We start from the raw sequence: 13,604 nt of genomic DNA on the forward strand, positions 1-13,604 counted from the left end.
CTGTTGGAGGTACTGGAGGACCTGAGTTTGGAAACACTGTTTTAACTGAGTGATTTCACCAACCATCTGTAGTAGCCCATTATCACCAGCAAGTGGTACTGTTGTACAGATATACAAAATGCTAAAACGCTAATATAACAATGCACGCCATTTAGCGGGCGCATTTATCCAACGTCACTTACAGTCATGTGTGCTTACATTACACGTATGGGCGGTCCTGGGAATTGAACCCACTACTCTGGCATTACAAGCACAATGCTCTACCAACTGAGCTACAAAGGACCACCTTTGGTTACAACTAAATATACTAAATTGCTTCGGCATCATTTTTTTTGTACAAACACCCACGCAAACACACACTTTAAATTAGGACACAAGACAACACATTTTTGCTTTTCAATGGTAAGTCAGCAGTTAAACGTTTTATTATGCCTGCACATCCTTGCCAAACAGAAGGTTAGTATATCAAACAATTAAGAGATTTTTTCTGTTCATTTTCTTACATATAAAATCACTATAAAATGTCACTCTAGGATACTGTTCCACTGTAACATCTCTCCGTGGACTTCTTAATTAGACATTCACACGATAAACCGATTGCTACGCCGTACCCTCTTCCTCAGTACAAAATTCTTGGCCAACCACATCTCTGTGTCCATGGTTACACCCGTAATGACACAAGACGCCCGGTATGAGGGAGAATAGTTTCTAAAATCGACAGAAATCTTCTCCTTTCAAACAATATAAGACAATTTTCTGTCAAAGAAAATAAAAGGACTGAATAAATAAAGGTAAATAACTCCTCTCTGTCTGTCAGTGACCCAGACAGTGACGTCACAGCCATCTTCCCTCATGTAAGGCAGCCATTTTGACCAGGCCAGTACAGGCAGTGTGGGACACCATTGGGGGACTAGCTAAAAAGCACATGGTAGTGACTGCATACTGTGTTTGTGCTCTGAAAATACTAACATAGGCTGATGCAGACAGAAAACATGATTTGACCTCTTTGTACATTCTCTCTCATTGAAAGTAAACAGCAACAGGGTGGCTAGTTGGTGGGGCAGCGCATACATAGGATGATTGGCACCTCAGATTTTGTGATGTCACCTGGATAAGTTATCAGAGATATGTGGCACAATGCATGATGGGTAAATTACTCCCCCCCGGACAGACGGAAAAAGTCTTTGTATCTTTAGTGTCTGTGGGGGTGTTGGACTAGTCCATTCTGGGATACAGCAGGGGGTTGTACAGGGGATGGATGAGTCCATTTTAGGGGACGGTGACATGGAAGGGGCTGCCGGGGACATTTTCATCCCCCCATTTGACGATGAGGATGTAGTTGCCCTGTTCTTTGACGGTGTAGGTGACGTTGTACATCCTGTTGCCCAGGTGTTTAACGTATACCTCTTCACACGGGGTCTTGGGTCCGTGTACCCCTACCATCAACATGTTAGTTCCTATAGGGGAAAAAATACGGCAACATTAAGTATTTGCGTGATTGTATCTGCGTGTGTATACTTTGTATGTGGGTGCATTTGTACGCGTGTGTGTCTGCGTGTATATGACCATCGCTTCACACCTGCTTTGCTGCAGTCCACTGTGAAGGTGTTCTTCTGCCCTACAAAGGCCTTTGATAGGCCGGCGCCCCGGGAGACCACCTTACTGGCATCCGAAGAGAACTTAGGGCCATAGGCCACGCCCATCGACGACGACGACGACGACAACGACTTGGTTACTGTCTCCACAAGTACGGACGAAGTTTCATGTAGACTGTGACCACCAGAGAGACGAGCACCTAAAGAGAGACAGAGAGAGAGAGAGAGAGAGAGAGAGAGAGAGAGAGAGAGAGAGAGAGAGAGAGAGAGCGAGAGAGGGAGGGAGAGGGAGCAAGCGAGAGATAAGAGAGAGAGAGAGAGAGAGCAAGCGAGAGATAAAGAGAGAAAGAGAGAGAGAGAGAGAGAGAGAGAGAGAGAGAGAGAAAGAGAGAGTGGGGTTGCATAAGAGGGGTTGCGTAAGATCTATAATCACAACTGGCATGTTGCATAATCTCTCCTCATATAAAACATAAACACACACAGTTTAGGAGCCCTCTGGACAAATACAGAATGTCTAATATAATAGGAGGGTGTAGAGGCTAGGGACTCTTCCAACTCATTACACCAAGCCTCCACAAGGTCTGAGGACTCTTCAGTAGACCAGCGCACGCACACACACACACACACACACACACACACACACACACACACACACACACACACACACACACACACACACACACACACACACTTGCCATCTCTCCATCAACACATTCTAGACTCAACACTGAAACGTTAGTGTCTGGGTAGCGTTGCTCTATAGAGGACTTACCAGTGACTTTAGCCTTGAAGGGGCTGCCTACGATGTGGGATGGTCCTCCGTATTTGATGGTGATGAGATAGCTTCCGGGGGCCATGGGTGTGTAAGTGACCTTGTAACCCTCGGGACAATCCTGACAGTCCATCTTGACCTTGGACGGCCCATCGATGGTCACTGACAGAGCACCCGACCCTGCATTACACGTGTTCACTACAAAATCTGATGCCACGCCTACAGGAGGGGAGGGGATAGAGATGGACAGGGAAAACGTCCAATCAGAGGTGAGTTAGAAGAGACTTGTGAGCCAATATTGGTCATTTATACATTTTGTGTATTTTTCCTTACAGTAGCCTATAAGCCTTCTTTGGGTATTTGAAATGACCTAATTACCGAACTGTGTTAAAATTCTAATAAACACATACCGTATTTGTCTACCTTATTGTATGTGTTTGTGTGGTTACAACACAATGTTCCTCATACCTGTGGTTCCTCCTTCCAGCCCAGGTCCGAAGGCAGACACCATTCCTGGGTCTCCGACCTGTCCGATCTCTCCCACGCGGATCTTGAAGGGACTACCGGGAATGTGGCTCCCATTGAAACGCACTTCGATGGAGTGGACTCCGTTCTCCCTCGGGATAAACCGGATGGCATGCTGGTCTGCAGGGGAACCAGAACGGGAAGGTTAAAATGGCCGACATTTTACAATATTCACAATTTACTTACTGAACCTTTCATTTAGCAAGACATGCAATTGAGATGAACTTCTTTATAATGTAGGATGAGCACCTGGTGCTTTGGTTGTACAAGCCCTCTACTGTACAATACTACTACTGCATGCACTGCTGGTTCTTGACTTGATGTATTTTCTTAATTATCAAAGGAACTGAATCAGTCTGGTGGAAAAGGCAGTATCTTGGATATTTTCTGTACAGTACAGTTGTGAGTTGTTATATTGTCAGTTTGTTCAGTGCTACGTCTTACCGCTGTCCAGCTCAGTAACGTAACACTCCTCTACAGCTCCGGATGGGGTGTGAACCTTAGCATCTACCAACCCCCTCGCCCCGTTCAACTGCACCGCGAACGACGCCTCCTGGCCCACCTTCAACCCCATCTCCTTCAATCACAAAGGTTAAAGGTCAATGATCTAATAAGCCCCATGTGGTCAGACTGATGACAGGGTGAGGGGTAACACATGTACTCTATAGCAGAAGCAGCTAATAATAATTATCCAACCATCTCACCCCCCAGCCTGAACACACACACACACACACACACACACACACATGCCTGCATATCAGAGTAGCCTGACCAATGTATCCACTAATCAAACTATTCATAGCTAATCTAAATTCATTTACAACTCAAATATAGATGACCTTCCGTCTCTGGTTTAAATGAAGAAGAGGTTATGACAGGTGTGTCTATTCATATAGCAGTGAACTCTGCTCTCTGTATAATACCATTCCAGTCCTCAGTAATGAAGGTGCTAATAATGATAGACATCAGAATAAGGTCAGCAGCCTCAGCATCCAGTGTCAAATCAAATACAATTTTATTGGTCGCATACACATATTTAGTAGATGCTATTTCGGGTGTAGCGAAATGCTTGTGCAATGTCGGAGTCCGGAGTGTAAATATATATATATGTGTGTGTGTGTGTCGGTGTGTGTGTGTGTGTGTGTGTGTGTGTGTGTGTGTGTGTGTGTGTGTGTGTTCTAACCTGTAGGCTGGTGACTGTAAGGCGGCGTGCGTTATCAGACAGAGTGGCGATGGGGACTATAAAGGGACTGTCTGGGACGTGTTCATCATTAAACTTAATTGACACCTCATAGTCACCTGGAGAAAGAGAGAGAGAGAGAGAGAGAGAGAGAGAGAGAGAGAGCGAGAGAGAGCGAGAGAGATTGGGTACATAGTCAACCTTGTGATTTCAGGTGTAGAATATGTCCAGTATGTGGTTGTGTACGTTACATTCATTTAGTGTGTATAATATGTCGGTCTGACCTGGTTCCTGCACCACATAGGCCACTCCACAGGATCCGTCCTTCCTGTCTTCAAAGGTGATCTCTGCCTTACTGGGCCCCTCTACAGCGATGGACAGACCCCCTGCTCCAGCCTCTCTGGTCCAGATACTAAACTCAGCTACAGAGGAACACAGACAGTTATACAGTATATACAAAAGGGAAAGAAGTATATGGACAGTTTCATTATCTTGATCAAAAGCCCGATACATCCCTACATTTAGTGAATGACTGACAAGGCAAGGCTCTCCAATTCAGAAGCTTCAAACACTGCCTATCACTTTCTAAGAGAGGTCTACTGCCCCCCTCAGCCAACCTACCTGCCACTCCTGCCACTCCTCTATCCAGCCCCGTGCCCCCGGCCCGGACCTTGTGTGCCCCTCCCTCGCCCAGGGGCCCCACGGTGAACTGGAAAGGGCTCCCGGGGACGTGCTGGCCCCGGTACTTGACGTTGACAGTGTGGGGACCCATCTCCTGGGGGATGAAGCGGACGCTGTAGGTGCTGTCCTCGCCGTCGATGATCTCTGCGTCCTCCGTCTTACCCCCCGGACTGGTCACCTGGGCCGTCATCTCCTGGGTCCCCTGGTCACCTGGAGGGTGACCAAAAAGAGGGAAAGAGAGCGAAGGTAGGGGGGGAGAAATATATGGGAGAGGGAAGAAGAAAGAGAGAGAGGAGAAGGAGAGAAGCACAGAAGTAGGAGTAATAATTCAGACAAACTTCAAAATACTGTTCACTCTCTGTTCACAAACAATCAGGTTGTCAGTAGGGGTAGTGGAGAATCATAGAGAATCAGAGAGACTGTATGAGGTTAGTCAGGCTGAGATGTGGATACAGCTGTGTGTGGATCAGTCTCTGGCTGTGTGATGTCAGAGTAAGATGGCTGGGTCACAGAGGTGACAGCCATGAACTGCTCAGATTTTCCAGCTCTGCGCTCTCCTTTAAACGCCCTCCTATAAATTCCAATCTGGGAGGAACATAAAGTGACTCCCCAACTCAACACACACGAAGCCACACACATTAATTCATATCCAGACATGTTACATACATCATTGCATCATGCAATTAAAAAAATACAAAATATTCAAATTAATCTGGCAGTGGTTTGACATACATTTGTATTCTAGATGTATGTATTATTCTGGATTAAAACAAAAAGGCATAGCCAAACTGGACACTCAACACAAAACACACACATTCCGAATCAATTAATCGGCATTAGACAGGCCTCACACACCCTCTTGTGTCACACACACACCCTCTTGAGACTGTCTGGTAGTGGCTGGTATCCCACTGAAGCCTGTGAGGCTCTGACTCCCCAGGAACTCTCCAAACACGTCCCTGAAGGGGTCTCCCCCGACCTGGGTACTCTCCTCCACGCGCACCTCCCGCTTGGTCTCCCCCGCCTGTGTCTTACTAATCTCTGTGCGCTCCGTGCGCGTGTACGTGTGACTGCTGCGCGTAAACGTGCGCGTATGCCGCTCCTGGGCCGACACCATCTGAAACCAGTTACCTACAGAGGGAGGAAGGGTGGAAGGAGGAAGAGGGAGGGAAGGAGGAAGAAAGAGCAAGAGATGAAAATAGAACTATGCAGTAGGAAGACCAAGCAAAGGGTCACAACAGTGTGTAATAAAGGTATGTGAAAGCATGTGACTGTGCAAGGAGAGGAAAATAAGAGAAAAGGAGGGATGATAGATAGAATGGAGGAGAGCCAACGGGCTTTTTGGAATTTCAATCCTGGACCACACACAGACCATAACGGTTCTCACCTGGTATTTTGAGGTTGAGGTTACAGGTGCTGCCCACAGTAGCAATGGATGGAGCATGTCTCTTCCTGGTGATGCTCTCCTTCACCCTGCCCTCACCACACACCTTCACTGTGAAAGGACTTCCTGTGGGATAGACCAATCACAGCCAGTTAGGAACCCAAATCAGACAAAAAAATGCAAGACCACCCATAGCAAGATAAGTCTGTTTAGACAGGAGCTGAATTGTATACAGGCATGTTGAAAGACACCCCTGAGGCCGCCGGAGGCCCCCTGAAATCACCTGGAATGTGCTGGTCGGCGAACTTGATGTTGATGATGTAATTTCCTGGTTCAGTGGGACAGTAGGTCACCTTACAGGTACCATCCTCCACATCCTCACAGTTAATATCCACCTTACTGGGACCCTCAATAGACAGACCCAGACCACCATAACCTGATAGAGAGAAAGGGAGAGAATAGGGAGGGAGGGAAAGAGAGAGACATGAGAAGAGTAGAGAGATTAGATTGTGAGACATGAGAGAGGAGAGAGATGGGGAGAAAGATGTCACAGTAGAAGATGAGTGTTGGTTACACCAGTCATATCCACATTGTAATAGAAAACTGTATTTTATGTGGTCATTCTGAGTATTATTAACAGTAAAATATGTGAAATATTTTACTGCAGCATTGTAAAGGGGTGCGTAACTGGTGGCAGTGAAGTCAGACACAGGAGAGCAGAACTAGGGAATAGCCGGAGCAGTTTAATTTCAAAACCAACGGCATAAAGAAATAACCAACATGGGTACAAAACCCGACGCGCACCAGTAAACATGTGCACAAGCACTTACAACAAACAATTCCACGCAAAGACATGGGGGAACAGAGGGTTAAATACACAACACTTAATGAGGGAAATGAGAACCAGGTGTGTAGGAAAACAAGACAAAACAAATGGAAAATGAAAAGTGGATCAACGTTGGCAAGAAGACCGGTGACGCCGAACGCCAAACGTCGCCCGAACAAGGAGAGAAACCGACTTCGGTGGAAGTAGTGACAAGAAATTCTGTAAATGATGGTCCATTGTGGGAACATTTTGTGGGCAGGGAAATTATTGCTGTATTTTGAATGGTACACTGTAAAAACCATAACTTGTTTTTACAGTAACTTACTGGCAGCCTGTTACCTGTAAATTACTGTAAAAAAAAAGGTACAGTATGTTATTGTAAATTCCAAAGAAACTTTGGATTAACAGTATATTATTGTAAAGAAAGCATTTACCGCAAAAACAAGTTACATTTTTTAAAGTGTACTGTAATTCTATCCCACAGAATACAGTACCGTACTGGATTTTTGGAGTGTCAAAAAGCCTTTGACCACTAGTGCGTGCACTGCATTGTTGATTCTGGGACATTAACATATTTGAGGCGTGCCTTGTAAAAGGCTATATTTGTTGCACCCGTTAGTGAAAATGCTGTACTAATTTAACCTGCATGTGGTATTAGTGCCCCATCAATTGAAAAGGTATAGGGCACAGATTGGAGTGGCAGCAAGTCTCAAACCTTAAATGGTTGAGCATTTTGCCATGTCCTTCTGGTCTGTTTTGCCCTGTGGTCACTTCCAGTTTAGAAGCCTTTGTTAAGGCCTCTAGAAGTGCAAGTGATATAAAACACCAAATATTCATTGATATGCTGTAAGGTAAACACTTTACCAAGCAACCAATCTCTTTACACCAATCCCATGTAATTTCAGTCAAATACTGTCAAATACAAACCCTAATCCCATCCATTCATTCACTACGATTACAGTAGCATTTACATTTTTACAGTATAATGCAATCAATTCTACGGTATTGTACTGTGCTTGCTTTGATACAGTATTTAGATAACAGTAGGTGTACTGCAATATGAAATACAGTAACTTACTTGCCAATGAGCTGCCTGCAAGTTACTGACAAATTCACAGCAACCCTTTTACAGTGCATACATAGCAAAAACGATTAACTTAAAACTTCTGAACGTATAAAGTTGAATATTATCTTAACCCTCTATAATGTTCAATAGTGAACTTGTCACAATGAATACTAATGAAAACACCCTCACCTGCATTCCTGGTGTCAACTATGAACTCAGCCACCTCAAAGATGTGTCCTTCCACCAGTCCCTGGCCAAACACCTTGACCTTGCTGGCGTCCCCGATCTCTGACTGACCCACCATGATCTTGAAGGGGCTGTTGGTCACGTGTGTCCCGTTCTTCTTCACACTCACAACATGTTCCCCCACCTCCTTAGGAGTAAATGAGATACCTAGAGGGGAGAACGGATAGAGGAGAATGCAATCAGATACATGGAATGACTATATCTGTGCCTCTTTATAGTTTAAACATACACAAGTTTACCCTTGCTGCTATCTTACCAGGTCTCTTTCGAAACAAAAAAAAGAGGTTTACAGAACTTTGTGTTACTGACTAAATAATAGATTCATAAACTTTGGGACCCAGGCCTGGTGAGTGGCTCACCGATGTGTCGATTGGGCAATCTCTTGAGCAGGCAGGGTTCCTCATTGCCCGATGGTGCTCTGATGCTCGCTGTCAGGCTGCTCAGGTCTGTCTCTGAGATCTTCAATGACACGTCTGTTGCCGTGCCGACGTTGAGCTGGGATGTCCTCATAGTGTCATCTCCTACAGGGGAGAGAAGGACAGAAAAGAACAAAGAGAATGAAGGAGAGAAAATGAAAACAAAATCATGCATTTAATGAATACAACCTTGCTCTAGCCTTGTTGCATCTCTCTCTCTCTCTCTCTCTCTCTCTCACACACACACACACACACACACACACAGACAGAGTCATTACCTGTGATCTTGGCAGTGTAGGGGCTGCCGGCGATGTGTTTGTTGTCAAACTTGACGATGATGTTGTAGTCTCCTGGTACAGTGGGAAGGTAGGACACAGTACAGGTTCCATCCTTGTTGTCCTTACAGTTGATCTCTGCCTTAGAGGGACCCTCCACCGCCAGGGACAGACCACCTAGACATGAGAGGAGAGAGAGAGAAAGACAGGAAGAGAGAAAGTAGGAATAGCAGAAGAGAGGAGAGATGGGGGAATGTAGGGGGAGACAAGGGGTGAGAGAGGGATGGAAGAAAATCAGCCAAGGGAAAGGGATTGAAGACTTTGAGAATTGTTGAATACCATGTTGAATACCATGAGAGAATTTGACCATAGCACAGTAGTGTTTGGCACAAATCAGTATGGTATTATTTGGTTCAGTTCCTTACCTTCCCCTGCATCCTTGGTGACGATGGTGAAGGTGGCAGGTTTGTTGACCATGCCGTGACTCAGACCAGGACCATAGGCTGTCACATGACCACTATTGATGGCATCTACATAGAACTGGAGGGGACTTCCTGTGATGGAACAGCATGAAACAGCATATTATGGATCTACTTCCTGTATGGAATTAGACTCTGTGTGTGTGTGTATGTGTGTGTGTTTTCTCTATGCAATATGTACCTGGGATGTGGTTTCCATCATATTTGATGTCCATCTCGTGCAGGCCTTTCTCTGTAGGGGCGTACTTCACTGTGACTGTCCCATCCTTGTTGTCTGTGATGTTAGGACGGGCTGTCTTACCTGAGGGCATACGCACCTCACCTGGAAACACACACACACACACAAGTTATTATCATACATATCACAGCAATCACCACACACACACACACACACACACACACACACACACACACACACACACACACACACACACACACACACACACACACACACACACACACACCAGTTAAATCTCACCTGTGATCTCTCCCTTCTGAACAGTGAACGGAATGACCAGGTTGAAGGGGCGGAGCATAGGCTCCATGATATCGCCAGGGGTGACGGGCTCCTCTGTGGCCTATGAAAGGGAAATGGTTAAATTAATATTAGCATTGGCATTCTGGTCTATATCTCCGCTCAAGGATAGTACAAGGGGATGGAGGTGAAAGCACACCCCAGGCATAGGCCTTGACTCTGGGCAGACAGGACAGGTGAGAGTCCAGGCTTTGAAGGCCTGAGAGATCATCAAGATAAGCTGAAAGAAAACCAGTCAAAGCGATGCAAAAGCGACTCATGCACACAAAACAGAGACATACAAACTCAATGGCTGTCGCCATAAAGGAGACAAGCAAAACAAAAATGAAGCGGACATACAATGATCTTCAACACAGAGGTTTTTGAGATGTACATGGAAAGTAAAGTAGGAATCATGGCGTTGGGATATGAAGGAGGTGGGTAAGCTGAAGGAGAGGGTGGAGGTGAGGTGGAGGTAAGTGCTGGCAGGTTTATACCCAGTGAGGGGGGTAGCCCTGGTAGGCCTGGTAGGGCTGTTGTAACTGGAGCTTGTCACACGGTTCCTCTATTATAGGGACGGTATCACTGGCCTGGTGGGGAGGGTAAGTCACACGTTTAGGAAAACTTCATAGAAATGGACTAATTACTCATCGTATTTCTATGGGTAACTTACAAATCATCATGCACACACGGTTATATTAATCCTCCAAGGATTAGCGTAGGCTCATGTAAGTGGCAAACCATGCGCAACTCATGTACTGTCATGATATGAGTCAAACCTACTGTATCTGAACCAGTCTAGAGAGCACACAACATCGTGTCATACCATAATGTTACAGAAGACATTCAATGAATGAAACACATTTATGGCAACATTGTGACAAAACAAAACAACACTTTCCCAACAAATTCAGGTAAGGACTACAGTACCCATGATTCCGTGGGTACTGTAGTATCATAAAGTACTCACCACCACGTGGAAGGGGCTGTTTGGAATGTGTTCTCCTCCAAAGCGGATGGTGATGACATATTTCCCGGGTTCCGGAGCGGTGTAGTAGATGTCAAACGTTCCGTCGGAATTCTCCACCACGTCCACGTCTAGCTCCGCCCCATCTGGCGTCGACACCTTACAGGTCACCTTCCCCTTCCCAGCAGCTTTTGCGTCCACGGTGATGACGGTCTCCTCGCCGATCTGGATGGTGGGTCCGAGGCCTGAACCTGTCGAGAATGATGGACTTGTAAGGAGACCATACAAAACTACAGAAACTATCCCGTCATCACAAACATCAAGTCCATATAATCATGTGCTGTACATATACTGGTATACATGCTAGTTTTCAGAACAATGATCATGTTTAGAAATGCTCACCCAATCCATGTCCTCCAATGGAAACTGTAGATAGAAAGTAAATGGTGCCTCATTAATGTTGCATCATGGGCTAAAACCCACCAAAGCTACTTCATCAATGATTGTCCAGGCCTTCCTTTCTTCATAGCTACATACAGTATAGATATAGATATACATTTACATATAGTCCTCTCACTGACCTGTGACCAGACACTTGCTGGCGTCTCCAGTGGGCAGGGCATGGATACGATAGGGTGAGTAGGGAATCTCGTCTCCTCCATACTTGATGGTGATGGTGTAGCGCCCTGCCATGTCTGGTACATAGGACACTGTGTACGTCCCATCTCTGTTGTCACGGATGTTGGCCTTTTTCGGCTTGCCTTCTGGGTCCTACAGGTATAGGGATATGGTATGAGTGTGTGTGTGTGTGTGTGTGTGTGTGTGTGTGTGTGTGTGTGTGTGTGTGTGTGTGTGTGTGTGTGTGTGTGTGTGTGTGTGTGTGTGTGTGTGTGTGTGCGTGTGTGTGTACACTCATGTTAACTGTACGTTGTCTATGTATGTCATCCCCTCAATATAACGCGACACATAGCTGTGCACAATGCAACAATGGGAATGGTTATCTTTGAGAATGGATGGTGCTATGTTTAGGGAAGAGCCATTTTCTACAGTTAGGTGGATAAAGAAAACCGCATTAGCCAATCAGCCAAACCCAATAGAGGTCAGTCCACACAGACTGGGGAGGAGGGACATTGAGGGGATGGAGAATGTTTGTCTTTCATGGGCTGTGTACTACTGCTTAGGAGAGCCGTTCACTTCCAAACGTCCAAGAGATCCCTGTTGCTCCCAGTTCCTCCTCCAGGTTTTTGATGTGTGCTGTCCCAACTCGTCACAGCAGCGAACTTGTTTCAGTGAAGTTTCAGCCAGGGAGCAAGTTAATCCTTTGTTTATGCATTGTTTTAACTTTGGTCTACAATCCCTTTTTATCTGGTATACAATCCCTTGTTTTCCTACATAGACTGGCTTCTCCCCTCTCTCACAGTAAGAAGAAAAAGGAACGAGGGGACTAGGGAAGAAGGGGACGAAAAGTGAACAAGAGGGCGAGGGGAGACGGCAGACAGCGAGAGGGGCGAAAGAGAAGAGTCCAGAAAAAGGAAGAGCAGGCCTTATGGAGCCTTTCTTAAGAATACAGAAGTGTATGGTCCCCTTGACTATATGCTTCTCCCATACCCTCCTGCCCCAGTCCTCCACAAACACTGAGGCATCTCGCCTGGACCCATCCGGACCCTGCAGACCAGTCAACAGGCAGACACATCACAGCCACAACCCAACCACATCCCAGATCAGGGAGGGGCAGAGAGAAAGGAATGGGTAGAATGGGGGGAGGTGCTGACTTGACATGGGGGTTGGTGTTTTTTTTTAAATTAAACACACAATAAGAAAATAAGGTAGAAATGTGGAAATTGGTAACAAGCATGAATCATAATAGCAAGCTTGAAGAGATGTTTATCACCTTAAGGTTAAAGAAAAATAAATGGAGGTTCTCTTTTAAATAGGGAGGAGAATGTCTGAGCTCACAGTCTATGACAGTTTCCTGTCTAGAGAGGAAGTGACAGAGGCGGAGGTGACTCACCAGTATCTGCACAGTGAGCAGGCCTTCGCCAGCATCGCGGGCATCGATGGTGAACTCCACAGGCAGGCTGGCAGGCACACCCTGGGCATTCAAACCTGGCCCACTGGCACGCACCTTACTGGCATCATGAGCAGGCAATGTCTTGATCTTATACGGACTGCAGAGAGAGGAAAAATAAACATCATTTGAAAGATAGGAATGTCACGATTGAACAATTGTTTATGAAAGATCAAGATTTAAATCTCTCAAGGATTTAAATGTTTCAGTTCAACTGAATTTCCACTTCAAGACAGGAAAAGAGGATCAACAGAGAATGACAGAGGGACGGAAACAATGTGTAGTCAGTACAAAGATTTGATGGAAACATCAAAGATGTTTCTCTGTGATTTCCTCCTCCTGCTGTTCTGACCTGCGAGGAACCTCCTGGTCGGCGTACTTCACACACACGGTGTACGGGCCGTCCTTGGCCGGGGTGTAGGTCGCTGTGTGTGTTCCGTCTCCGTTATCTGTGATGTTCACTGGCTCAGCCACTCCTGAGGCGGGAAGTCATTAAATATTGACCACAGTCTGAAAAGTTTAAAACCTTAAAACTTCACAGCCTATGAAAGCTATTTGGTTTGTGTGTAGGGGGAGGTAGATGTCTATGTGTGTGTGTGTGTCTCTCTCT

The 13,604-nt window shown here is 45.8% G+C and overlaps 1 protein-coding gene across 9 annotated transcripts in view; it reads right to left on the reverse strand.

The window, feature by feature from the left end:
• Positions 1 to 386: 386 nt before the first annotated feature.
• The window catches only part of LOC106576205 (filamin-C), a 77,527-nt gene continuing 64,309 nt past the window's right edge, over positions 387 to 13,604 (reverse strand). For 3 of the 9 annotated variants that reach the window (XM_045699792.1, XM_045699794.1, XM_045699799.1), the window contains 23 exons: positions 13,347 to 13,470; positions 12,938 to 13,094; positions 11,508 to 11,697; positions 11,329 to 11,352; positions 10,930 to 11,177; positions 10,457 to 10,549; positions 9,924 to 10,023; positions 9,627 to 9,767; positions 9,392 to 9,520; positions 8,970 to 9,143; positions 8,635 to 8,796; positions 8,219 to 8,422; positions 6,421 to 6,573; positions 6,141 to 6,263; positions 5,609 to 5,884; positions 4,694 to 4,963; positions 4,357 to 4,494; positions 4,076 to 4,191; positions 3,337 to 3,469; positions 2,836 to 3,012; positions 2,368 to 2,586; positions 1,580 to 1,795; positions 387 to 1,457 (listed from right to left, as the gene is read on the reverse strand). In XM_045699792.1, the coding sequence (XP_045555748.1) occupies positions 1,270 to 1,457; positions 1,580 to 1,795; positions 2,368 to 2,586; positions 2,836 to 3,012; positions 3,337 to 3,469; positions 4,076 to 4,191; positions 4,357 to 4,494; positions 4,694 to 4,963; positions 5,609 to 5,884; positions 6,141 to 6,263; positions 6,421 to 6,573; positions 8,219 to 8,422; positions 8,635 to 8,796; positions 8,970 to 9,143; positions 9,392 to 9,520; positions 9,627 to 9,767; positions 9,924 to 10,023; positions 10,457 to 10,549; positions 10,930 to 11,177; positions 11,329 to 11,352; positions 11,508 to 11,697; positions 12,938 to 13,094; positions 13,347 to 13,470 (3,755 nt within the window). In that variant the 3' untranslated portion in view covers positions 387 to 1,269. The remainder of the gene's footprint in view (positions 1,458 to 1,579; positions 1,796 to 2,367; positions 2,587 to 2,835; positions 3,013 to 3,336; positions 3,470 to 4,075; positions 4,192 to 4,356; positions 4,495 to 4,693; positions 4,964 to 5,608; positions 5,885 to 6,140; positions 6,264 to 6,420; positions 6,574 to 8,218; positions 8,423 to 8,634; positions 8,797 to 8,969; positions 9,144 to 9,391; positions 9,521 to 9,626; positions 9,768 to 9,923; positions 10,024 to 10,456; positions 10,550 to 10,929; positions 11,178 to 11,328; positions 11,353 to 11,507; positions 11,698 to 12,937; positions 13,095 to 13,346; positions 13,471 to 13,604) is intronic. The other 6 variants (XM_045699793.1, XM_045699796.1, XM_045699795.1 and 3 more) reach the window with 5 other exon arrangements.

The sequence above is a fragment of the Salmo salar genome, chromosome ssa17 (assembly GCF_905237065.1).
Source record: "Salmo salar chromosome ssa17, Ssal_v3.1, whole genome shotgun sequence".
In the NCBI taxonomy this organism is placed as follows: Eukaryota; Metazoa; Chordata; class Actinopteri; order Salmoniformes; family Salmonidae; genus Salmo; species Salmo salar.